This window comes from Lampetra fluviatilis, chromosome 39, assembly GCF_964198595.1.
Source record: "Lampetra fluviatilis chromosome 39, kcLamFluv1.1, whole genome shotgun sequence".
Taxonomy (NCBI): Eukaryota; Metazoa; Chordata; class Hyperoartia; order Petromyzontiformes; family Petromyzontidae; genus Lampetra; species Lampetra fluviatilis.
Genome location: NC_136313.1, coordinates 8,466,687 through 8,493,857, shown reverse-complemented (window position 1 = coordinate 8,493,857; position 27,171 = coordinate 8,466,687). Strand labels below are relative to the sequence as shown.

The 27,171-nt window shown below is 45.9% G+C and overlaps 2 protein-coding genes across 2 annotated transcripts; one reads left to right on the top strand and one right to left on the bottom strand.

Annotated features, from left to right (window-relative positions):
* Positions 1-4,726: 4,726 nt before the first annotated feature.
* On the top strand, positions 4,727-12,295 carry LOC144945957 (transmembrane emp24 domain-containing protein 7-like). The gene is made up of 3 exons (XM_078874631.1): positions 4,727-4,991; positions 8,030-8,278; positions 10,739-12,295. The coding sequence occupies exons 1-3, from the start codon at positions 4,779-4,781 to the stop codon at positions 10,973-10,975; spliced, it is 699 nt and encodes a 232-aa protein (XP_078730757.1). The 5' UTR covers positions 4,727-4,778; the 3' UTR covers positions 10,976-12,295.
* A 747-nt stretch (positions 12,296-13,042) lies between these two features.
* On the bottom strand, positions 13,043-18,362 carry LOC144945956 (ankyrin repeat domain-containing protein 34C-like). Its single transcript, XM_078874630.1, has 2 exons — positions 18,037-18,362; positions 13,043-15,234 (listed from the first exon to the last, which is right to left on the bottom strand). Exon 2 carries the CDS (start codon positions 15,113-15,115, stop codon positions 13,568-13,570), a length of 1,548 nt encoding a protein of 515 aa, XP_078730756.1. The 5' UTR covers positions 15,116-15,234; positions 18,037-18,362; the 3' UTR covers positions 13,043-13,567.
* Between the last annotated feature and the right edge of the window lie 8,809 nt (positions 18,363-27,171).

Sequence of the window (27,171 nt, the reverse complement as noted above, 5' to 3'; positions counted from 1 at the left end):
CTAGATCCTACTAGAAGGTTCTGGGCCATACATCACGTTCTAGATTTGAAGCTTTCGTGACTGCAAGGATTCATATTCTTAGGTTTTTTTCGGTAAAGTCACGTAGGTAAAAAGTCACGTAGGTACCTACGTGACTTTACCGAAAAAACCTAAGAATACATACATCACGTGTCCCTATCGCCACCTTTTGGCCCCCCTCATTATCCTGTCCTGGTCACGTGGCCTCTCGGGTTCACCTAGACTGTCACGTCCTCAACTGCCCTCTCTCTGACTGTCACCAGAACCATGCCCCCTAGGGCCCCCTTCCATGCCATACATATTCTGGTGCCAGAGAGAGGCTCTAACACGCACAGTTGCACTCTTCTCTCAGTAGCTGGCGCTAAACGCCGTAGTGACCCAATATACGTCACTACACAACCACTGTGGATAGATAAGGTCACAATAAAGAACTGCGAGTTCAAAGGTGGCCGGGTGGCTCAGAATTGCGTTTTAAATTAATTGGGTTGATGATATCAATCCGGTCACCAATTTGCTCCTGAACTTAATTTGGCTCAACTACAACTTTGAGAATTAAAACAACGATTTGACAGTAATGCAACAAGCATTGCTCCCAGTGGCAGAGTGGCTGGGAAAATGCTGCACGCTACTTTGTGGATCAGAGTTCACTTGAAGGGATCTCCGAGGTAGCTCTGTGGCATCTGCTTCCGTGGTGCCGATCGTTCAGGAAACAGATTTTGAAAAAATCGGAATTAGTACTTTGTCGCACGTTATTGTAGCGGACACTCTCACCAACACGCCGAGACAAGTCATGGTTCCAGTCCTATTATTCCAACCTCCAATACACACAGCTCTCTCCTTCATCCACATCTCTCTCATCCCCCCGTAACTTCTCCGACCATCCGCTCTCCCATTCCCTTCTCCTCCTCTCATCCCCGTCACCACATTTTCAGCTACCAATCACATATCGTCACATCTCGGACCGTGCCTCATCTCCCGCCACTAATCACAGATAGTAAGGGATTGATGCCAGCGTGTACGGGGTAGGGAATGATAATGTCATGGGGGACGCTATGGGGGACCATTAAATCATGACAGTGATAGCACAATCATAATTAACTCGCTTTTTTGCCCATCCAAGGACGGGTGTATATTGCAGTAAATCTCAAATATTAAATAGAAAAATTGTTCAGCTCATGATTATTAATGGGGGGGGGGGGGATTGCCCCATGTGGAGTGATGTCACCCGCTAATGGTTATTGGGGAGGGGTGCGGCATGTGGAGTGACGTCACCCGCTCATGATTATTAATGAGAGGTGGGGTGCGGCATGTGGAGTGCGCGACCTTCTTGTGCGTGAGTGTAAATTTCCACGCGGGCATGAATATTAATGAAGGGGGGGGGGGGCTCTTTTGCAGTGACGTCACACACGGATGTAGCACTGTGCTGCGTACATTTATTTTTTACCGTCACTTTCTGTAAAGAAACGTCACACTTGAAGCGACTTTGCGTAATAAATTATTTAATTCAGCTCGACCTTCCTCTGCGTTAGTGTAAAAATCCACCCACTCATGAATATTAATGAAGGAGGGTGGGCCTCATGTGGAGTGACGTCACGCGCGGGACGGACAGACATTTCTGCATTGACATGCTAATCTCTCACAATACAATATCCACTTCCACAGCCTCAGGCACCCATTTCAGGCCTATATAAGACCTTGTTTCAGTAGCTTTCTCTCTCTCACTTGAAGACGGTCGCTTGTGTTGCGATCGAAACGTCGTGATCTATTAATTTTCTATTTACGTGACTTTACCGAAAGAACCAAAGAGTAGGTAACTCGAGGAGCGGGGGGGATAATACTAAAACAACGAGTTCAACATCCCGTCGTGGGTTCACTCCGGCCTTCATCCCTTCAGGCTCAATACGGCCTATTAATTGAGGTCTACTTGAGTAGGGAGACATCAACTATTCCACCAGAATTTATCTGGGCACAATTGATACTGGACATTTGTGGAAATAGTTTCATAGCTCATCGGATTCCTCCAGTCTAACCGTGGTGTTGGCCAAGATGTCCATCATCACCACCAGTCCAATATTGATACGCTGTATTGATGCATACATTACATTGGCATTACTTGTATTTTATTAGGATGAGTGTTATCGTCATTTACATATTTGAATTAGTCATTAGAGTGACAGACGTTCGTAATTATTGAAGGCAGATTGGAAGAAATATCTGCAAACAATGAGCATAAGAAGCTATCATAACAGAATCATAGTGCAGACTGCAAACTAAAATATGGATCGGTGTATATTGGTTACGAACCCCCACGTGCACGAGTTAATGCGGTAAGGCGTCGTCCATAAATGACGTCACGCGATTTTTGACCCCCCCTCCCTTCGTCACACGACGTCACAAAAAGTCAGACCGCCCCTCAAATATGACGTCACAAAGCTCTACCCCCCCCCCCCCCAAATAAAACATGCTTCAAATCTCTTTGAACTATTGTCATTGTAGTGCGTATTTAATGTGGCGCTGCACTCTGATTGTTGTAGGAGTGTTGTTATAACAATTAGTGTTGTTATAACAATTCTAGATTTATTTGAAGTTGCGCATTTTGATGTGACGTCACATTTCTCAAACCCCCCCCACTCGTCACACATCGTCACAAATGTCTGACCCGCCCCTCCCCCTAAGTGCGTGACGTCATTTATGGACGGCCCCGGACACCGTTTGTGTGAGCGCCGCTCCTACGACGCCCTCTAGCGACTGCTGCACCTCATCCGAACTCCCTGTGACGTAGCCAAAACGTCTGCTGTCTTTAAAATATTAAAGCCCACACGGCCTGTAACAATTCCTATGCAAATGAATACCAGTGTACGTGAGTGTACGAGACATGAACATTGATCGCATGAGTTTTAGTCTGTGCTTCTTGAGTTCAGAGTTGGCTTTGATTCATATAAAGTAATACAAGCATTGAGATCACAACACCATTACCTAAAACCTTTACATGTGACTCACATCTCGCATCCCCGGTAGCTTTTTGTTAGTGTCCCGGCATCCCAGTAAACATGCAATGTTGGGCCAAAGTTGGGATATCTGCTTAAATTCGCTTTACACGAAAAACAAACTTTTATGTCTGGCGCTCCACCATAGTACCCCAGTGACATTGCTGTTGACATTTAATGTGTGGCAACGTGTTATTGATAAATGTTGAGGGGTATTTGTTTATTTGTCGGGCAGCCTGTACCAAAGAGACATGTTTTTGTATTTTACCAGGTAAGGCCCACTGAGCTATGTAGATCTTTTTCAAAAACGACTTGGCTATCTAAAATGATAGCTCAGCGAAGTGGCTTATCATGTTGAAATTTATATCAGTCAAATACTATAAACTTATGTTTCTAAATGTGGAGGGTAAAACCAGAGGATCCAGAGAAAAATCCACGCGACCATGGGGAGAGAGACACGCAAACTCCAAGTATCCAGCAGGCGTTCGAGTCGGGATCGAACCCACGACCTCCTGTATACCAGGCGAGGGAGTTAACATCTCCTAGCCACCGTGGCCCCCGTGAGCCCAGGGGCTGTACAGTTTATAGCTGCAGGACAAGTTGCGATGTGTTGTGTACAGCGGAATGTCGTTTGTCAAGCATAATATTCTGAATATTATGCTCGAATTTAAAGTAATCATATTCAAGTAAAACAACTTGTAAACCCAATGGTCGCGCCCTTTGCGTGTGGATAATCTGAAATTAGTCGTAAAAAAACGACTTAAGTTTCCATATATTGCAGATCAATTATTAAATTAAATGGGAATTTACACAATGTCCACTTTTGTCAACCCATTGCTGTATGAGGGCCTACCTGCAAGGTCCGGGTCGTTGGGGCAGCCGGGGTTTAATTGACCAAACTTCCCAATCTCTTACAACAAATAATCTGGATCAGGTAATTGGTTTTTAACCCTTTTATCTGGCAACAAAACTTGACACCTTTTTTTTACAAGGAGTCATGTTTGCATTGACCACAATACCTGCAATCGGAATGCAAACAAAAAACATAACTCTGATAATGTATGCACTGTCCTTGAAATTGATTGGTCCACACCCGAGACAGCTTTCCTTAGAGCCTAGTCTCACATGATGTTTGACCAAATGACGCCAAATGGCGTACAACTCAAAGACAATGCACCATCAGAGTATGAGAGCTCGGGTTAAGCATTTACACCATTGGAACCTCCTTGCCAGTAGCAAAATATGATAATTGTTTTTTACCCTTTTATCTGGCAACAAAACTGACACCTTTTTTTTTACAAGGAGTCATGTTTGCATTGACCACAATACATGCAGTCGGAATGCAAACAAAAAAAGGCGTCAGTTTTGTTGCCAGATAAAAGGGTAAAAAAGCAATTATCATATTTTGCTACTGGCAAAGGAGGTTCCAATGGAATCTGGATCAGATCAAGAACCCCGTTGCACTCTCATCAACTCCAGCTTCCATCGGAGTGCTGTTTGTGCCTGGCCGCTGCACGTGTAAGGCATCTCTCTCTCTCACTACTCAGCAACTGTTTTCACACAAACAATACAGACAGAAACCATTGTAATACATTTACGCTTTTAAGTTTAGCTGTACATTGTGAATACGAAGTACATGGGTATATATATATTTACATGCTATAACACAATCAGCCATAGATCGGGAGGGGTCGTGGTTCAAGCGCGGGGTCAGAGGTCGGCAGGAAGCGCGCGGGGTCAGAGGTCGGCAGGAAGCGCGCGGTGCTGGCGGCGATGGCAGCAACGCGGCCTCGATCCGCTGCTGCCCTTCGCTCTGCTCAGCTGCAGCTGCTGCTGCCCTTGCTGCTGCCCTCGCTGCTGCTGCTACTGCTGCTGCTTCCTGTGCCCGCGGACGGCACGGAGCTCACGTTCGAGCTGAAGGACAACGCGAAGCAGTGCTTCTACGAGGAGGTGCAGCAGGGAGCGCGCAACACGCTCGACTACCAGGTGCGATGGTGGCGGCGTGGGCTCGTGGTGGTGGTGGTTGTGGTGGTGGCGGCTGTGGTGGTGGTGGTGGTGGCGGCTGTGGTGGTGGTTGTGGCGGCTGTGGTGGTGGTTGTGGCGGCTGTGGTGGTGGTGGTGGTGGCGGCTGTGGTGGTGGTTGTGGCGGCTGTGGTGGTGGTTGTGGCGGCTGTGGTGGTGGTTGTGGCGGCTGTGGTGGTGGCGGTGGCGGCTGTGGTGGTGGCGGTGGCGGCTGTGGTGGCGGTGGCGGCTGTGGTGGCGGTGGCGGCTGTGGTGGCGGTGGCGGCTGTGGTGGCGGTGGCGGCTGTGGTGGCGGTGGCGGCTGTGGTGGCGGTGGCGGCTGTGGTGGCGGTGGCGGCTGTGGTGGCGGTGGCGGCTGTGGTGGCGGTGGCGGCTGTGGTGGCGGTGGCGGCTGTGGTGGCGGTGGCGTAGCTGTTAGCGCGCTGCGCCACGAACCAGACGAACCGAGTTCGATTCGCTGCTCGTGGCCACGAACAGCAGTGACGATTATTTCTGAGCCGGTCCTGGGCCTCCTCCCCGATGTCGACTCAGCCTCAAATGAGTACCTGGTGCGGTGTGTAAACATCGCCACTGGGGAGACAAAGGCGGTCAGGTGGGGTGCTGGCCACCTACCCCCTCGTGTGCCGTGCCGGCCTTCATAGGTGCTAAAACAGCACTTGCCCCAAGAGTCCGTTTAGGCTACACGGGGGATCTTTGTCTTGGTGGTGGTGGTCGTGGTGGTGTCACTTCAGAGGGAGTTTTCACTCCAGATGATGACGATGGCGATGTTCCGCGGGTGATTTTCTGTAAGGAATTAATGGGTTATGAGTGGTGGTGGTTGTGCTGAGGGTGGTTACAGTGTGTGAGGTGTGGAGGCTACTCCAATTTGATGTACGTGTGTGGTTGTGAGATGAGATGTCTTTGTTTGTTGCTTATCCAGGAGGGCCGATCGAATGACACATTTATCTGGCTTAAAATCTTGATTTGAAGCTTTCGTGACTGCAGGAACCATACTCTTTGGTTCTTTTTAAGCCAGTAAAGTCACGTAGGTATAAAATACCTAAGTGTACCGGCTTAAAATGTCAAGTGTTAAATATGATTCACAATAGGTTTCTATCGCAACGCCCATACGTTTTGTTATTTAGCAAAATCCCAAGATGGGTTTGTGAATCAGGTATCTCGTGTCATCTCCCGATTGGTAGATACTGGTGCAGTGCTGTAGACTTTTGTCACCGCATGTAAAAAAACATTAATGTTATAGCGTCGCTCATAAGCAACGCAATGTGTGTATAAATTTACAATTCATAGTTTACATACAATGCTTCGGTTTTACTTGCTAAAACATTACATTCAATGGTCAGGCCTAGAGGGCCTGGAAAGGCAATTGGCAGTTCCTAAGAAGGCCAGCTTGAACTAGGCCATTGTGAAACGGTAGCCATGAGGCACGGATTCAACTGGCAGTTGAAACCTGTCACTGGAAGGTGTCGACACTTGCTGCCCGCTTGTGGCATTTCCTATTCACCGTTCTTCGTTCATGTTTCTGTATCAAGAGTTGTACTGCACATTTGAGATTCCCCGCAGGGAGCAGTGCACCACAGTGTGTTTGACAATGAGTCCGGGGGATGTCCCACAACGATGTCGCTGTCTGTTTGTGCCTACTAAGGGGAAATACCTTTTACGTGCTCGGCAAAGAGCGTTCGTCACATGTCAAATGGATATTTTTGTCATTTCATATGTGGTGTTCTCAGTTGTGTCTCGAGTGTGCTATCAGCGTCAAGTTATGAGACGATAATGTATTTGTATCTCCTCTAGAAGAGTCCATGAGCCCATGTTAGAGAACAGTCTGTGGAAGGAGATGTCACAGAACTGCTCTTCAAATGACCTTTTATCCACACTAGTTGGTAGAACTTGCGCCAAAGAGTGATGTTCATCACGTGACAAACCAGTATGTTTAATTCTCAAGAGTTGGAATTTATGCACGTTGAACTGAAAAACCCAATTTAATATGATGTCTTGATTTGAAGCTTTCGTGACTGCAGGAATCCATACTCTTTGGTTCTTTCGGTAAAGTCACGTAGGTATAATATAAAATAAATCATGACGTTTCGGGCGCAACACAAGCGTCCATCATCAGGTGGGAAAGCGTGGTCTGCTGCTGAGGCAGACTTTTATGACCCTTGAGCTACACCCATTTCAAACCTTTTAAAACAGTCTGCCTCAGCAGCAGACCATGCTTTCCCACCTGATGATGGATGCTTGTGTTGCGCCCGAAACGTCGTGATTTATTTTATTTTATACCTACATGACTTTACCAAAAGAACCAAAGAGTATTAATGTGGTGTGTTTTTTTGTACAGCCATAGGTGATCAGGCTGCGACCATCAACATCACTGCACTTGAGAACTCTGTTTAATCACAGCAGCCTGGACATAAATCCATAATCTCAGCATTGCCAACTCAGCACTGTGATCCTTGAGCCTCCCACCCTCTTAGAAAAAATCCTTATTTTAATTCTTGTATTATGGGTTATGGTGCGGTTCAATGCTGACCCAGTTGAACCTGTCATCTCACTGAACTTGTGAATTTGATTTAATCACATGCAGCTGAATCCCCATATTCAAACCTATGATTCATGATTCGAGAGGTGCCCATGTCATTACTCTGACAGTCAGTCTTGGATTCAAAACCAGGACCCACAAGGCCAAGGTGGTCAAGGGAAACATCCATATGGTCGAGCTGAGGTCAAGACCAGTGTCATGGCTGGTTAAGTACCACAATTGCCTTATATCCTATTTAAATCTGCGTCAAGGGATATCTTCGATTGAGGTTTTTATGAATATGAATCCTCTAGGTTTAAGCTGTTGTCAAGGCTGGGTGCCTTTTAAGTCAGTTCTCGGACTGAGGCGACTAACCGCAAGGCCAAGGATGGAAGCTGAGAAAAATTCTCGAGCCAGCCTCGAGAAAGCGAAAGACCGGTGCAGACCCAGTACCGCTGACATTTGATTGCACGTTTATTTGACGCAGGTGATCACGGGCGGGAACTACGACGTGGACTGCCGCGTGGAGGGGCCCACCGGCGAGATCCTGTACAAGGAGATGCGCAAGCAGTACGACAGCCACGTGTGGACCGCCGAGAAGAAGGGCATCTACGCCATCTGCTTCAGCAATGAGTTCTCCACCTTCAGCCACAAAACCGTCTACTTTGACTGGCAAATCGGGGACGAGAAACCCGTGGGCAAGGCCAGCACAAATGGAGCAGTCTCACTCACACAGGTGACAGCTCTAGAAGGCGACGTTCGTTAGATGCCAAACAATTATATTTCCTCAGCCTTCGCGACCCGATAAGTTGTCTTAATTTTTGAATTACAAATTTATAAAAAATAAATCTGTTCCAGTTTTTTATGTTTTTATTCGATCGTCATCAAGGGCTTGTTTGTACTGTCTTGTATTTACTGTCTTGTTCTGTACATCTAGTCTTCCCTGTTAGTCTAGTTCTGTCCATATTGTTTATATTTGATCATTCTGTCTTGTTTTGTTTGTTCCATGAGCCTAAAGGAAACATTTGCATAAAACTTTCCTATATTGATAACCAGTTCTTGCATGCACGATGTGCTTTTATCTTGAGTGTGTGTGGAGGCAGTGGGGTAGTGGTTAGCTCTACACAGTCATGCCCTCTCTTCTCGATGCTTCTGAAATGTGGACTCCCCGAATGGAACATCTGCGCCGGTTAGAAACATTCAGGCTGGCCTGCCTACGATCTATCTTGGATTTAACCTGGTTAATGACCGGTCACAGGAAGACTTCTTCACATTTCTGGCAAATCGCCTAATGAAGTTGGTTGTAATCACCAGCGAAACATCATACTCAAATTGTAAATGTTGTGGGTTTACTCTCCAACACACCGGTGTGCTGAAGTAGTTAATTTAAACTTTTTGTTTATGTGACAAACTTTACTAATTGGCTGTGTCGAGTGGTGGTTGGTTAACGACATTTACGTTTACACAATCTAACCCAAAAAAAACCTTTATTACGAGGTTCATGAAGAACGTTACTGGGTAGTTGGAGGCAGTTGCCCTCCAACAACAGCGGAGGGCAGAGGAGCGACACTCACAACGAGCGGAGCTCCAGGTGGCTAAAACACAGCAAGTTGGCACAGTAGGGGGCACAGGTGGTGCATCTGCCAGTCACAGGTGGTGCATCTGCCAGTCATTTAAGTCAACCCATGGCACCTGGATCTGTCCCGTGTATGTATGTTTGTATGTTGAACTTCTTTTGCACAGTACGTAGCCAACCGTGCTAATCGGAGATGCGGGGGAAGAACAACAAACTGCGACCTTCCAGCGGGCTTTCAACACTTCACGTGGCCTCAAAGTGCACATAACCTGGCACATGCACCATGGTGACATTACCGCCACTTCGTGACAAATGGCAGTTGTTGTTAGGTCTGAACCTGTTGACTTAAGTTTAATTTCTGGCCATGGAAAACACTGGTAACGAGTGATATCCGAACCAGTCTTCCCCACAAGGATTTCTCCGCAACTCTGGCTGCCGCCTGTTGATGCTGGTTGTAATTACCAGCGAGACGTACTCGAATTGTAAATGTGGGTTTACTCTCAAAACACCGGTGTGCTAAACTAATACCGAATTGGCATGTTTTGTTAACGTGACAAACCTTACTAATTGGCTGTGTCAGGTGTTTGCAGGTTTAACGATGCATTTATATCTACGCAATCTAACACAAAAAACCTATTATGGGCAGTCTTACCGCTTCAACAACTCCTGCGTGGTAAACTTGAGTAAAAAAACCAAACCCCGTGACGAACACGGTGGATTGACAAGGGGGCTGCAAAATCTTGTGCATAATGAATTGAATATATTGTCACATACTCTTTGGTTCTTTGTTTGTTTTATTTTAATTAATTCTAACTACGTGACTTTACCGAAAAAACCAAAGAGTATGGCTTCCTGCAGCCACGAAAGCTTCAAATCAAGATACTGTATTGTCACATTTCTAACATTAAACAGAAAAAAGTGTCCCCAACTATGCAATCATTGTGCGCATTAACCAACTGTATGTGGCTATCTGGTGCTCGTGCCACACTTAAGGTGTTGGGCGTGCTCATTCTTTTTTCCAACTTTTTAGTACGTGTCTCCTAAATGTTTAAAGCGCTGTTAGACACATCACACCAACGTTGTAGGCGATTTAATGATGATTAAAATGAGACGTGTGCGAATGCCGGGTTATTATAGATTAATATTATTGACAATGGAAAAATCTACATTTTCCCGAAGGGAACATTAATTATGAAAATGATTTGTTCTCTTGTGTAACCAGCACGCTTCATGAATCGAATTATACTCGGAGACAGAAAGAAGAACATATGGAGCGGAGAACAAATGCAAATTCGAGGCATATTGTTCAATGTTAAGATATCTGAGCTAGGGCATGTCACTTGAAAAGATGATGGCCAGTTGTTGAGACTCAACAGTGGCAGCCAAAAGAGGAAATGCATCTAACAGCATGTCCATTGTGGAAATGGAGCAATAAAATAATCTGTTTTGCATATGCTCGATGGATTGTTGCATCGGGAGGCCATGAGAGATGGCGATGACTTGAGGAGGCTTTCATCCAGTAGTGGATAGGTCGCGGCTGATGATGGTCCCATACGTGTGTTTATGCGTGCACGTGTTTTTCTCACTTCCCTGCCACCCCGCCTGCCCCCCACGCTACAGATGGAGTCGGCCTGCGTGACGATCCACGAGGCTCTCAAGTCGGTCATCAGCTACCAGACGCACCACCGGCTGGAGGAGGCACAGGATCGCTACCAGGCGGAGCACCTCAACTCGCGTGTCACGCTGTGGTCGGTGGGCGAGACGCTCATGCTGCTCTCCGTGGTGGTCGGGCAGGTGATGCTCCTCAAAAGCTTCTTCGCGGACAAGCACACGGGCTCCTCGCGGGTCGGCCTCTAGCCCCGACGCGGGGCAGTGCACCGCTCGCTAGGCCGCCCGCACCATTTTGTAGCCCAAATGGCTTATTAAAAAGGTTAAATGTAATGGTAATTTTGTTAAATAGGTCTTTTTTGGAGAGCCAAAACATGCATTTTCCAAAAAATAGTTGGCTGTGCTGTTTAGCGCTGCTTTTGTTTGGCTGTCGGCCTGCTTTGGAAACTAAGCCATTGGCTTTGCTGAAAGGTCTGCAGAAAATGTAACATGGGTTATAGTGGTGTCAAAAACTAGAAGGACCGAGTGTGTGTGGTGTAGAAAAGCGCTGATGGTAATATTCATCGCAGTGCCTCCCATACCATGATCTGGAGGCACATTTACGTAAACACCAACCGAATGGGATAGAACGTGGCTGCTGTGGAATGTAAAAACGTGTGTGTTGTAGTCACGGCACAGCTGTTGCATTTACTACTAATTTGTGTAAAGGATGGCTATAAATGTCACTCTGTTTGCACTATTTGCTGTTCATCTTACATCTTGGAACGTTGACCCACTGTTTAAATTTTTGGCTGTGAGAAGTCAATAAGTTATTATTTAGAGGTTAACTTAAACAAATATTTATGTTTGCATTTTAAACATGCGCAGGACTCCCTCGAGTTGCCAGCCAGATGCTCCAGTTAATAAAGTTGTATTGGCTAAAGATATTGGTGGACAAAACTTTCGTTTGCAGTATATTACCAGCATGTTTTGATTTTGTTGCCAGGGTTGTGATATTAAATGCTTGTATTTTTTGGTGTGTTCTGTTTTACATAGTTTTGTGAGTGTGGAATTTAGCGGTTTAATATTGATGTATTTTAATTTGGTCAATGTTGTGTTTTCTCTGTGATATTTTGATAGGAAGCTTTTATTTGGATTTGATTCGCGGACAGATTTCCACTTGCTAATTTTCCCGGTATAATTCCAAATTATGAACGTCGCTTATGTAATGAAATTCACATTTCAGACAACAGTTTTTACATTTCGCATTTGCAATGTTGACATTCATCAAAGGTTTGGCTATATTGGCGAAAATCTGACTCATCTTTCTGCAAAGCATTGTGACCTTTTTATCAAATGTCAACAGCCCTAACACGACCTTAAAAAATGCTTTATTCTGTTTCATATGTTTGGGTTTTGATCACAGCAAAGGTCACTCTGCTGCTCCTTGCTACTGAGAGAGAGCTCATTGTACTTCGCAGTCACCTTTGATGTTTGATGGCATTATCATGGCCATGGCTACAGTGAGTGACCCAGGTGAATTTCCTGGTGAATTTGGTGAAACCGGTAATAAAGGTGCTTGTCAATGGGCGTTACACTCCTCCTGTCAATCGGCCGTGGAATGCAGAGCACATTCACCAGGGCCCAAGTTGATGAATGAAAGAATACATTTTATTGATTTAAAGCAAGGGTTATGTTTTTAAGAAAAATATCATATCTCATGATAAAAAAAAAACCTGGATCTTCGTCCACCATCTCCGAAAAATAATATGACACGCTCACCGTATATAAAAACGCTAGTTGGTTGGAGCGAGTGGGTAATGTTTAAATATTAAATATGTTCACGTTAACACATCAGATGGCTTGTGAGCGACCATTTGCTACACTAATCAGCTGGGGCGAGTTAGCACCCAGCTTGGATCTCCACAAAAGGGACAATTAATTGCGAAAGTCGTTTAAGAGTGTTTTTTTGGCTATTTGTGTTAAATAACTCTTTTGGTACTGTGCAGTTACTGGATGCTGCTTATGTAGCATACATAAGCATCTTAACCACAACAGCATTCATTGTTGCCTCCAACCCAAACCCATGCTCAAAGTGCACCCTGACACAAGTCCAGTGTTAGATGCCCTCTAGTGCTCAGACATCGAAAGCATCCCGAAGAAAGACATCTGGGCCTAATTGGGTTGAGGTTCATCTCGAGTGTAAGCCCAAATATCTGTTGCACTTTCGAGCTGAGCAATAAGATGCAGTGTGGTCAATTGAAGTACTGTAAAATGTACCATGTCAACAGATAACCTGTGTACTGTACTCTCAGAGCGCAAGTAAAGTTTTGACACTTCTATTACTGTGTTAATATGCTTTATTGGTCTGCTGTGTAAAATATACTTAGAGTAGACACTCAACAAAACAGTACTGTCATTGTTAAACACAATCCATACACTTAGATATCCAAGACCAAAGACCGTTAACATGATTCCGATATAATTTTTAACAAGATTTATAAATAACCTACTTGTGTTATTCATTTTAAGTGTTTCCAACAGCTCTGCCCAGACCCAGCTTTCAGGTTAACTTTTAGACCCAATTATCGTTTCATGGGTGATTTGTAAACCTGTGCCCTCGGTCAACAAAGTGCCTCGTACAAAAACAAAGTTCCTTCTACACTCTCGCATCTCTTCCAATAATACACTAGGATACCGCATTGCACAGTCCCACACGTTCCCAGCACAGCATCGCACCCCTTCCCTTTTCTCTCAATAGCCACGCATTTTACATTTCGTATGCGAAGATATCTTTTAAGGTTACAGAAGGATATTGCAGGGGTGGTCACGTTTCGTTCCCGGATTCAAATCGGGAGTTTCCTAGTCACCAGATCCATCTCCGTGCGTGAGCAGCAGCTTCATCTGCTCCACCTGCATAGAGTGGCGCCTTGGGAATTTTTTCTTGCCCTTCACCTCTTGGTGGCTCGGCGAGCAGGGCAGCGTGGGCACCCCAGGTTTGACGGAAATCTGCGGTTGTTTGCAAAATCCCGGGGTTGCCTCGGAGGCGCTCGCACTAGCAGTTGGAGTCACGCTGATGGGTATAGGAGGCAGGATACTGGGCCGACTGTGCGACAGTTGCTCCATGAGAACGTTGGCACCACCGGACCCTCTGCGCTCGGTGCTCGCAGCGACCAGAGACATCTGTTCCGCCGGGAACCCAACTCCACCAGACCCCCGCCTCTCGCCGCTCGCTGGAGCCATCGGTGGCCACCAGCCATCAAGCGAATCACGCGAGCTTGACATGTGCCGTTTCCTTTGCTCCATCGCAAACCTCCCCGCCAAGGTATGTACTGCCATCGGCTCCGCCTGCAACTGCGTGTCGGAATGGTAGTGGTTAATGCCCAGCTGTCTCTGCCGCAGGATTTCTTGCAGGCTGCACACGGGTGGAAGCGTCAGCGTCTCTGTGAGTTCTTCCATGGGAAGGGTGTTCCTTCTCGCCATCTGCGGCGACCTGTGACACATGGACGACGCTGCTCTGCTGGAAGGTGGCCGCCTCTCGGCCGTGTATGTGCCCAGAAAGGTGTCGTCCGCCACATCCATGCTGAAGTGTCTGGCGAGCACGCTCGACCTGCTCGTGAGCAAAGAGCTGAAGCTGGAGGAGAATTCCTCGTCCAGAGACACGATCGCCTTCTTTGCGTCCTCGCCATGAGCCACCGTCTTTTGTAGCTGCGGCAGCAGCTTGGGCGTTGCGCAGTGCTTCGGTGTACCCTTCCTGCCGCAGACGCCGGCTGCCGGGAGGCTCATCAAGGACTCGTCCTCCGTTGCGGTGGCCAGCGAGTTGGAGAACGTGGGCCGCAGCTCGATGTCGGAAGGGGACATCACCGGGGCGAACCGATCGTCAAAGTCGGCGGGCGAAGGCGGCACGTTGAGGTACTGCTTCGTGGTCTTGCCGCCCGAGGCCGACTTGTCGGTGGTGATGATGATCACGTCCTTGCCCTTGGCCTTGCAGGCGTCCAGCAGCACCTTGAGGGTGTCCTTGTCGTCCGTGTTGATGGCGTAGACGAGGGCCGAGGCTCCCGAGCGGTCCTCAAGGCTGGGGTCGGCGCCGCCGGCGAGCAGCAGCTGCGCCAGCTCGGCGCCGGCTCCGGCGATGCACGCGTGCATGAGCGCGCTGCGCCCGCACTTGTCCTGGATGTCGGGGTCGGCGCCGTTCTCCAGCAGATAGGCCACCATCTTGGCCTTGGCGGCGCTCTGCGCATCGGCGTGCCGGCTCGTGCAGGCCACCATGAGCGGCGTCTCGCCGCGCTCGTTGCTCTCGTTGATGTAGGCGCCACCCTCGAGTAGGAGGCGCGTCAGGCGCAGGCGGCCGAGCAGCACGGCCCTGAGCAGGGTGCTGCCGTCCGTGCGGATGCCCCCGCACTCCTCCATGTTGCTGCAGCCCCCCCCTCGCCCCACCCGCTGGGATTAGTCTCGCTGTGCGGTGGCCGGGCCGATGGGTGTGCGTGTGTTGGTCGCCAGGAGTGAGCTGTATCGGGGTGGGTAGCTCGCTGTTGCGGATGATAAAAGCAGCAAATATGCATGTGAACAAGACCGATGTGTGAGTGCAAGCCACCGTCATGAGATCATTTACACATCGTCATCATTACAATCTATACATTTTCCAGAAATGTGTATCATCCATCCATTGTCTGTCAATCACCCATGATCCATCCATTATCCATGATCCACTCATGATTCAGCAATTGTCTGTCATCCAGCCATTACCCAGCATTCATCCTTTATCGAGCAATCATCCATCCATCATCCAGCAATTTCAGTAATAATCATCAAGCATGATCATCTATCCATTATCATCTCATCACAATCATCATTAAATATAAATATGATACTAAATAGTTGCTTCAGGTGCCAAGACACAGTATTCCCCTTTAAATGTTCAATGCTTTGAAACCAATCTCTGACCTTTAACAAACTACATAAGTTTAATAAATCGCAGTAAAATCTTAATCACAGTGAAATAGCACTTACGTGGCTTAAACATGTTGGCTATTTTTGGTCATTTATTTACTGTTCATGGTTAGCTTCTTAAATTAATATTTATATTACATTCATGCTTAACTGTCTTTCACAAAGTCATCACGAGATTTAAAAACATATTTATATATTGAACCTGAATCAACAGTCATGACAGAGGAGGGCACGTGACCGTCGTGCGAGTGAGGCTTTGCATGTCCAGGGAACGCGCCCTCTGGGTCGTTCTTTCTCCCCAAACAGGGGCTAGTTACCCTTTCCTGTTCCGAGACGTCTGCAAGTTGTAGGGTGGGTTGTCCCGTTCACCGCTGAATCTCAGAATGCGCTAGTGGTTCAGCTTTAATTGTATTTAGCGAGGCATAGCACCGTTATTTTTAAAGACATTGTACTCACCGTAGAGAACTGTAGCGACACGACCGCACTATATGATAGCTGGAGCCAAACTGTGCCACACGCCCTCCCCCATGGCCTTGTGGGAGCCTCGGTCCTGATAAAGTTGTTTTATTTTAGTTTTTTTGACGAAAAACTGATGACATACGTCATCGCAACGGGAAAGGGCATGGTGTACCGGGTTCCATTTCTAACCAAGGATGGGGGTTGGGGGGGGCATCACTAGATTTCGAATTAAGCCATTGGGATCTGTAATTAGTTTATTAGCAAAACCGCATTGTGGAAAAGCAATATTTTTTGACAATTTTATACGACGTTTCGCTGGAGATCACATCCAGGATCATCGGGTGACATCAATAACTCAGCTCCCACGCCAGAGCTGAGTTTTGCTAATAAACCCAAATTTATTGGCATATTTTCCCATTATGTGACAGCTTTATTTGATTGGCTCTGTTGGGTGGTGGCGGGTTATAGTTAAAATTTGAAATAATACCTCCATAACGCTCTAACCCACTAAACACTAATTATGAATCATAATATTGAAAGTGAACGTTTACGTATAAAATTAAGCCATTGGGGGTGGATATTATAAAAGTTAAAATAATTCATGAGCAATAATTATAATCACATCCTGGTGGGCGTGTGATCAAAACAGTTGCACATAAGCTCGGCAGCTGTCCAATATAAACACCATCTTCGTATATCTAGTTTAAATCGCCCATTGGTCACAAATAAAATAAAAACATTAAAATAAAAATCGGATAACATGTTTCCTTTTACAGCGCAACAAAAACGAGTGGCCTCGGTGGCCAGTCATGCACAGCCAGGCTCTCTGATTAGCCCTAATTTATTACATTTGGAGATAATTTAAATGGGAAAGGGCCAGACACAGCTCTGCGTGGTGTGTGTGGAGTGGGTGTGTGTGTGGTGTGTGTTTGTGTGCCCTTTCTGTGTCCTCGTGCAGCCACGGTCACCACTTTCGAGTGGCCGACTCGAGTCCCCAATTCGCTCGCTGTGAGTCTCGGCCACCGAGTTTGGCAAACATTGCACACACCTACGCGCTGTTCTAAACACTCTGCGCTCTGTGGGCCTGGTTTAACACGTACGATATTCTTTTTCTCATGCTTTTTATTGCTCATTCGTGCCAACATCTTCATTACCAACGAATGCGGAAAGACTGCCAAGACCGTGTGTTTTTGGCTGTTTCAGCTATTTGTGAATCTGGCCACGGGAGTGAACATGTGTAAGCTTGACAGATGTGACAACCAGCAGTAGTTCCATATATAAATCGTGATATCGTGTGTAAGCCTGTACAGGGAACCCTAAATCTCACGTTTGAATCATCACGATACGGCACATGTATTGTCTACCTTTATTTGGAGCAAATAGAGCTATGCATTTCTCAAACTTCACCTTACAGATATTGTATTAAATATCATGCACATACACAGCTCCATAATGTCTGGGGGTGGGAACTGTAGGTGCTGAAGGCTCAACCTTCTTAATTTGTTATCGTCAAGTCAAAAATCGTTGGTACAATAATCCAACGCCAGTGGCAGTTTATCCTCAAAGTTTGCCAGGTCGGCGATCACCCATATCCATAAATTAAATGTGCCCGTGCATGTCTGTTTTAGTGAATCGGCAAACGCGGACTCATTCTGTAAGTGTTTGCAGTAGCTCTGCAATAATTTGAGGGGAAATGACAAAATGTAAACAAAATGTAAACATAGATCAAATCGTTACTCGTTCTGATGAACGTTTTGCATTTGTTTAAACCTGTTTAACATTGCCTCTGTCGTGCCCCTCCCCCCTCCGTTTTTGTAGAGCCCCCCGTTTAAGCAAGCTCATACAACAGGATTGTACATCCACTCGAATCTGCTGGTGTGTGTGAGTTGTATTGAGTGCTGTAAGTGAATAGGTGCCGTTACCTGCTGCCTTGTGGGAGCCGGTGCAGGGAGCACTCGCTGGAGGTGCAGGTGCCCAGCGCGTGCCCCGCTCGATGTGTAGCGAGACCACTCGCCCAGCTGACAGCTCACGGTCTAACACCACATCCGTGATGAATAATAAATATACCCACCTTCACACGCTGTCACGATAGCGCTGCCAGGTGATGACTGTGGGTGGCGGGAAGGGGCTAAGCGTATCAACGCGACACACGCTTAAACCGAAGACAGCCAATTAACCCATGGCCTCACTCAGCCCACAAACTCAAATATCTCATGGCCTCAGATAACCCATGGTCTCACTCAAGTAATGGCCTCAAACATTTAATGCCTTCAAATAACACTGCTCGAATTAATGTATTACCTAAAATATCTCAGGGCTTCAAATAACCCATGGCCGCACGGAGCTAACGGATCTAAATATTTAATTACCCTAATTTACTCATTACTTGAATTAACAGCGTGAAATATTTCATGACCTCAAATAACCCATGGCCTTGCTCTGACAATGCCCTCAAATATTTAATGACCTCAAATTACCCATGGCTTGAATTAAATCTCTACCTACAGTATTTTATGACTGCAAATATCCCATCGTTTCATTCAAACACAAACTCAAATATCTCATGGCCTAAAATAGCAGATGGTTTTACTCAGGTAATGACCTCATAGAGTTAATGGCCTTAAATCAGAATGGCCTCAAACAACTAATGTCTGAAATTAATTCACGACGTAAAATATGTAATGGTTTCAAATATCCAGGTTTTCATTAAATTCAAAACTTAAAATATCTCATGGTTTCATATAAACCATTGCCATACTCGTGTAATGGCCTCAAATATTTCACAGCCTCAAAGATTTTTTTCTTCGATTCCTGACCTAAAATATCTTATGACCTCGAATAACCTGTGCCCTCAATTAATGGCCTCGTGTCTTTTGGCCTCAAAAATCCATGGTGTCTCAAAACCTCACTGAGATTCATCTCATAGCATGGCTCCATTCATCTGCTGTCCTCAAGTAATCATCACCTCCATCATTTCACGGTCTCATGGAACTCAATATTTCCTATAACCCACCTCGCCCTTTAACGAACGATCTGAAATATATACCTCTTGCACTATTGTTAGGCCTGCTTCGGTTTCTTAATTTAGCCAACGTTTGCCAATATGGCTCCCTAATTTAATGGGGCATTATCCACAATCCACTCAAATCCCTGTGTGGGTGGATAAAACGAATACCACTATTGGGAAGTCAAATGTGGTTGTCCTATGGATATACTCGCCCAACCATAGGAATGTAGAATTTCTGCCAGTAACTTCAGAGCTATTAACGGGATATAAAGCACCAATTCCTCAATGTTCATTTGAGTAGAACACAACTGATTTTTGTGTTGCAAATAAACACGGTTTATCTCCTTAAGACCGGAAGCAGGTGGATTGCTTCACTATTCTGGAAAATCGCCCGATGATGCTGCATGTAATTACCAGCGAAACATCGGACTCAAATTATAAATACGCTATTGGTTCTTTCGGTAAAGTCACGCAAGGTAGAAAAATAATTAATAAATCACGACGTTTCGATCGCAACACAAGCAATCGTCATCAGGTGAACAAGAACGGGCTGCTGCAACAAGAGGTTATATATAGGTTTGAGGTGAGTGTGACCCAAGGGTAAGTAGGCGGGGTCAGAGATGGAAAGGAGCCCCGTCGCCGCACGCACGCACAGCAGCTGCGTCAAAGGGAGAGATTGGCATGTCAATGTAAACGAGTTTAATGGTAAGATCGCATGTCTGTGTCAGAGGACCGGGGATAGCGCCACCTCGTGGGCAACACAAGCTGCGGCATTAGCTGCTGCACAGTGAGAGGCCAGCGTATCAACCAGAGGTGTGGACTCGAGTCATGTGACTTGGACTCGAGTCAGACTCGAGTCATGAATTTGATGACTTGCGACTCGACTTGGACTTGCATAACAATGACTTTGTCCCACCTATGAGATGTGGACTCGAGTCATGTGACTTGGACTCGAGTCAGACTCGAGTCATGAATTTGATGACTTGCGACTCGACTTGGACTTGCATAACAATGACTTTGTCCCACCTCTGGTATCAACGCAAGAGAACCACCGTAGCAGTGGCCGTGCCAGTGAGACTTACAGCTTAATAAACAGCGAGAGCTACCGTTACATCGAGGCAAAAGGGAGCAGCGGTAGCTATGTTGGTGAGACCTTAGTCTGTGAATGTAAAGACATTTAACAAGGTGATGTAATTCAGAGTCTGAAATAACAGATAAACAACGGCAGGAAGGATGGAAACATCACAGCAAGTTATGACTTTACCTGGTTATTGACATCCTTCGAATGAGTGGTCAGTTTGTACCCATCTTCTCGGTTGAAATTGTGTTCGTGTTTATATATCTGGATGGCTACATGGACAAATCTTTGATGGTAGCCCGAAGGATTGCAGAGTACCTTGGTTTTGGAAAAAACAATATCATGTGAACCCACCGCATTAGAACAGTGATCAGCCACGGCAGAGGTATTGGTTCTGCCGTGTTACAAATCTGCCTTGTGTTCGCGAACACGGTCCGAGACATGTCTTAGTCTGTAGACACCAAATCAAGATTGAACCGCCTCTACGGGGAGGATTTCCACACAACTCAGATATACACTTCAACCGAGAAGATGGATGCAAAATTTAGCAACCTTTGGAAGAACGTTGATCAACCAGGTAAAGTGTTAACTGTTGTGTTGGCCCACTCTCTGAGTTGCATTACATTTCTAAGTTTGCTAAGTTTTTTTTCTCTCTATCACCTTGTTCCCTCTGTAAATTTCACCGCCACCCTCTCGCCCGTTACGGCAGCCCCTACCCTCCCTGCCCCCCTCGGATTAGCCGACGTATGCTCGCTCTGCGATCTTATATTTAATTGCAAATTCCATCCCTATCCCCGCCTACTTACACTTGGGTTGTGCCCACCACAAACATATATACCCTTTGGTTGCAGTAACTCTCTCGCTACATTCCTCCTGCCTCAGCAGTCCCGCCTGCTGTATTGTTTCACCTGAAGACGATTGCTTGTGTTGCGATCGAAACGTCGTGATCTATTCGTTATTTTTCTACCCACGTGACTTTACCGAAAGAACCAAAGAGTATGGATTCCTGCAGTCACGAAAGCTTCAAATCAAGATGAATAATATTGGTCGTGAAATCCTGCGTGTTAAACGGTCAATCAGGTTAATGACGGTTCAAGACACGGGCTGCATTCAGTAGCGCCCTCTGCTGTATCGTTGAGTATCTCCTTCAATGTACCGTGTCCTAAATCTTGACTTAAAGCTTTCGTGATTGCAGGAATCCATACGCTTTGGGTCTTTCGGTAAAGTCACGTAGTTAGAAAAATAAAATAATAATAAAAAATCACGACGTTTCGATCGCAACACAAGCAATCGTCTTCATTAACACGGCCGCTGCTGCGAGAGCCATCTCACATTGACATGCTAATCTCTAGCAATACAATGGCTTATTTAGTCCCGTAGTCGTGGGGTTACGTTAACAGATTGACATGCTAATCTCTAGCAATACAATGGCTTATTTAGTCCCGTAGTCGTGGGGTTACGTTAACAGATTGACATGCTAATCTCTAGAAATACAATGGCTTATTTAGTCCCGTAGTCGTGGGGTTACGTTAACAGATTGACATGCTAATCTCTAGCAATACAATGGCCGAGGTATATTCCTTTTAAATTCTATCTCTAGCCCCGCCCACTTACCCTTGGGTTGTACCCATCTCAAACCTTTATAAACACATTCCTGCGGAGGGAGCTGGTAGGAACGTTGGGTTGCTCGCCGTTCCGCAAATATGGCCGACTGTGAGGGCGGGCACAAGCCGGCGTGAGTAGGTTAAACGTTTAGTTTTATAAGGGCACCACGGGGTGACCAGCCCCTCCTCACCCAGCCCCACCCCTCCCACCCCCCACCCAGCCCCACCTTCCCCACCCAGCCCCTCCCCACCCTCCCCTCCCCACCCAGCCCCACCCTCCCCACTCAGCCCCTCCCCACCCTCCCCACTCAGCCCCTCCCCACCAAGCCCCACCCTCCGCACCCAGCCCCTCCCTCCCCACCCAGCTCCTCCCTGCACGACGGACGGACACAATAATCCCCTGTGGGCTGGTGTAACCAGGAGGTTGCTACCAGTACCATCTTGCTGCAGTAGTTCTCTCGCTATATTTCTCCTGCCTCAGCAGTCCTGCTGTATTGTTTCACCTGCATACGATTGCCCGTGTTGCGATCGAGACGTCGTGATATTTTAAAATTACGTTTCTACCTACGCGACTTTACCGAAAGACCCAAAGAATACCGTGTCCTCAATGAACTATCGATTATATTGTTCACCCACGGGCCGATTATCCTTGCGGTCGAAAGAAAAAAAATTAAATGTTATTGTTGATGTTATTATGAGCTGCTCCTCACTCGTCGTGGGTCAGCGACCCGGTGCCCACGTGACCCCGAGCACGCAAGTAAACCCTTTAAGGATCAATATAAAAAAACAACGAATTCTGCATCGCCATTCCAAATTTTCCATGGGGAAAACAACACGGTTGCTAATAGCCTCGTTTTCATTCACGCATTGCAATTTTTTTTATGGTTCACAAAACACGGTCACGAGCGAAGAACGTTGAACCTAAAAAATACGGAACAAAAACTACAAAGTGCGCGAAGAATTGCACCGAGAGACAGAACGCCCAGATTAATTGCGTCAATTAAGAAATGCTTCGAATAAATACGTTAATGGGCAGGATGTTGAGAGGCAATGGCTACTTGCGGAGGGGAGGCCTTCATCCAGCAGTGGATTGACCATGGCTGACGGTGTTAATGATCCGGGCGACCGAGGGGTCACCGAATAATCGAGAGTTGACGGGATTGTGGGGGATGTCACCACTGAACGCCGACTGTGGTTACGTTGAGTTACGTTTTATATAATTTTTGCCTGTAACATCGGCAGTTCAACAGCGACGATGAAACTGCTGGTGAGGCAACGTGTCGAAAACCGGTCCAGAGTTTGCTGGTACTGAATCAATGCTGCTGATTGAAAACATTCCCACAAGGCGTTACGGCTGTTGGGTTGTGAAATAAATAGTTTGAAAGGCAATTGAATGGAAAATATTGGTGAAGCGTACAAGCAAGGTTACGTTCTAGATTTGAAGTTTTCGTGACTGCAAGGTTACGTTCTAGATTTGAAGTTTTCGTGACTGCAAGGTTACGTTGTCCAAAAAAATATTTTGTCAAGAGGCAATGGATGATACTCTTTGGTTCTTTCGGTAAAGTCACGTAGGTGAAAATAATAATAATAATAATAAATTAATAATAAAATAGTTAACATTTTAATAAAATTAATGAAAAGAACTCAATTAAATCACGACGTTTCGGAAGCAACACAAGCCTCCGTCATCAGGTAGGACAGCCACAGCAAGAACAAATTAAAGAGGCAATGGATGAAGTGGAGTGAGTGAATTATTGAGTTCATTGTGGGGCTATCTGTGGGGAAATGATCTTGACCGAAATTACCGTCACAGGCGGATTGTCAAGTGCTTTAAATAAAACCAGAACCATGATACCGTATTCATCACTCGCCGTCGTTGTGTAAAATGTAACTAATACACAAACAATCAGACAATTTGCCTCCTTCTCGACACTGGGTATATGTCCCTACACGTAAAAAACCAACACATCCCATCGGTGCAGTGGTTCAACTCGCGAGCAACACTGCAGAGGCGGGATTCCATGCAATGGATCGGTTCAGTTTTAAAGTCATCGAGTGTCTGCAGGTTCCTCGTCTGCCCGAGGCTGGAGGCCCAGGCCGAAGAAAGATGACGACGACGACGACTACGACGACAACGATGATATGATCGATGATATGAAACGTGGACTCTGGGTGGCTTTAAAAAGGGAGCCGTTCGATTTGGTGAAGGAGGCGGCACTCGGCCCAGAGCTGGCAAGGGGCCTTCCATAAATGACGTCACGTGTTTATTGACGATTTTTGACCCCCCCCCACTCGTCACACGGCGTCACAAAAAGTCAGACCCCCCCTCAAATATGACGTCACAAAGCTCTACCCCCCCCCCCCCAAATAAAACATGCTTCAAATCACTTTCAACTATTGTCATTGTAGTGCGTATTTAATGTGGCGCTGTACTCTGATATTGTAGGAGAAAACATTTATTTAAAAGTCTATTTAATTAAGTAGAACGTCTTGTCTGTATTTATTTAAAGTTGCGCATTTTGATGTGACGTCACATTTCTCACCCCCCCCCCCCCTCGTCACACATCGTCACAAATGTCTGACCCCCCCCCCCCCCCCAGGTGCGTGACGTAATTTGTGGACGGCCCCTAATTAGCTGTGTCGGGTGGTGGCGGGTTTAAGGACACATTTGCGCGATTAACCCCCCCCCCCCTAAAAATCTGTATTATGAACTTTTTTCCGGCAACAAAACGTACGCTTTTGGCGTCCTCTGGTCGAGCACCAATTGGGTCGAGGCTCAAAAGAAAGCCGTCCCTTGGTGTGGACCAATCAGTTTCAAGGACAATGCCAATATATTATCATAGTGTGTTTTTTGTTTGCATTTGACTGCAAGTATTGTGGTTAATGCAGACATGAATCCTTGTGAAAAGGTTTCAGTTTTGTTGCCAGAAAAAAGGGGGAAACCCCTATTATTATTATATTTTGGTACTCGCAAAGGAGGTCTAATGATGTAAACTTGTTAACCTGTTTACCATTGACAGTGCCGATTCCTGGGCACCAATTACCTGCACTGACCAGCGTGGTGAAGTATGGTCAAACGACCCCCACGACAGACACAGGCCTTCATCCAGCAGTTCTGTACAATATATCGTTACTTATAAGACGGGCGTGTAATTAGCCTTTAAGCATCGGCAGCCGTATTGATGCAGTTAAGGGGATATTTAATTACGAGACTATTTGCTTTTTGGATTGCACCTCACGCCGTGTGTAAAGAGGGCCTTCTTTAAATAATCAGTCTCACTTTAATAACAGCAGCAACAACAACGACCTAATCCTGCACCGCATCTTGTTACCCCTCAGGGATCGGTGCGTCGCTCATTGATGTAGGTCGCGAGGTGGCACATGGTGGAGTTGGCATTAGCCATCACCAGGAGATGCACCTCCATGCGATGTACCGGGTGTACTCCTTGTTATCTCTTTTATTGTATTGCTGTTGTCCTCTGCAGCGTTGTGAGATGCAGTTTTGCACGAACGAGGCTGTGTACAAATTAATTATTGTACTGACCTTCTGGGTCACTGCCCCAGACAAACCCGGTTGATATTAAGCCGTGCTCTTAGCAAGGCCGTAGCCATGGAGTCAACATTGGGGGGGGACCAAATCTTCCAGGGGGTCTGGGGGTCCCCCTCCCAGAAAAAAAAAATCAATTTGAAAACGAATTTCCTGCCTAAAATATTAAAAAATTCACTAACACACAGGATTGACTTTTTAAAATTTTATTTTATACAATAATGTCTAATGGTGTATTGAATTACATTGCTCTGTTTATTCTTTTTTATACATTTTCTTGTTTCATTGTATGTAATGGCACGGAGCTGTGAGTGTAATCCACTCGTACGCAAGGGTAATATCCAGTAACTATGGTTTCTCTCGCACATGTAGCCAAAATCCCATTTTTGGAACTGGCCAAACCCCCCAATGTAGCGTGACCCTCCTGAAAATGGGTCCCAAGACTCGGTGAGAATCTTCTGCACGAAGACAATAATATCCGAACCCGGTCATGTTGCACCCTTCACTTCAGAATCAGAATATTTACTTTTGCTGGAGGAAACCGGATGAGCTATAAAGCTTTTTTTCACAGACGCTCACCTTCCCGGATTCACCAGCGTGGAGAAGTACAGGATAGACAACCCCAATGACCGTCAAAAATAAGCCGACATACCTCCATATATCTGTGCCTTTATTTATTGCGGTATAATTTTTCACATTTCCCAATCGACCACAAGGCCTTCTGGGAAGTACATAAGCAAACTTTGGACTGGTTAGGACATCCAGCGTCTCAGCAGTGGCAGGTTTGACTGAACCAATGCTGGTGAACTTCCAGAAGTACACTGCACAGTATAGGCACTAAGGACTCTCCTTAATGTTATATGGGTTCTAATTCATGGCAGATGTATATAATACATAACAAAACAATGTTAATTGTGGAGAATATCAGTAACAAAGTAAAGGTGCAGAAATGTATCTCTTTCTTATATGTATGATGACGACCATGTCAAGTTCATTTATTAGGTATAGCCCTGTGAGCCATTCGGCTCTTGAATCGGGTGCAACCGCAACAAACAAAAAACAAAAACATGAACAAGAAAACATCTTAAAGTTAATATGTGACTAAGTGCAAACAGAAAATCCAAGAAAGGACAGCAAAATGTTGCAGAAAAAACACCGTACACCAACGCTGTGTGCAATAATCCCAGTGGGATGCAAGTCAAACAACAACAACAACCACAAGACAACTTAGATTAAGGCCATCAGTCTTACTCCGTACTACAACAAACAAACATGGCCAAACCAATAAAACTTTTCGAAATCACCAAAATAAAGCCATGAAAACAATGAAACAGTGATCATAGGAACTGTGACGGAATTTTCACAATAAACGACATAAACAACATGCACTACCAAAATCCTGCAGCCATAGCTGGCTGCATGAGTCACTCCACAACAGCAGGAGCATCAGTCGGAGTATTATAATTTTTCAATGCGCCTTTAAGATCAGCACACTAAATCAAAACACAGGTCATACTTTGCAGCGATCATCCGGAGCGAAACATTTTATTTTAGGCCACTGAATAGCACTGGCAGCTAGGGGTGTACAACTCCTTTAGAGCAGTTTTGAGTGAAGATCTCATAAGTAGTGACTCAAGTTGCAATTTATTGGTAATAGCATTCCAGACCCTGGGGGCATCAATAGCAAAGGCCCTTCCTCCAGTATATTGACGGCAATAGGGAATATGAAGCTGGTAAATGAGTGTAGACCTAAGGTCAAATTTGTTCTTTGAAACAGAGAGGAGATCCAGCAGGTAATCTGCGGATTTTTTTGTAAGTACA

What these genes read in the sequence shown, in the direction of transcription:
- LOC144945957 (XM_078874631.1), top strand. Translation starts at nt 4,779, where the DNA reads ATGGCAGCAACGCGGCCTCGATCCGCTGCTGCCCTTCGCTCTGCTCAG. An exon ending in GCAACACGCTCGACTACCAG is followed by an intron (nt 4,992 to 8,029) that starts GTGCGATGGTGG and finishes TATTTGACGCAG; the next exon opens with GTGATCACGGGCGGGAACTA. An exon ending in GAGCAGTCTCACTCACACAG is followed by an intron (nt 8,279 to 10,738) that starts GTGACAGCTCTA and finishes CCCACGCTACAG; the next exon opens with ATGGAGTCGGCCTGCGTGAC.
- LOC144945956 (XM_078874630.1), bottom strand. Translation starts at nt 15,115, where the DNA reads ATGGAGGAGTGCGGGGGCATCCGCACGGACGGCAGCACCCTGCTCAGG.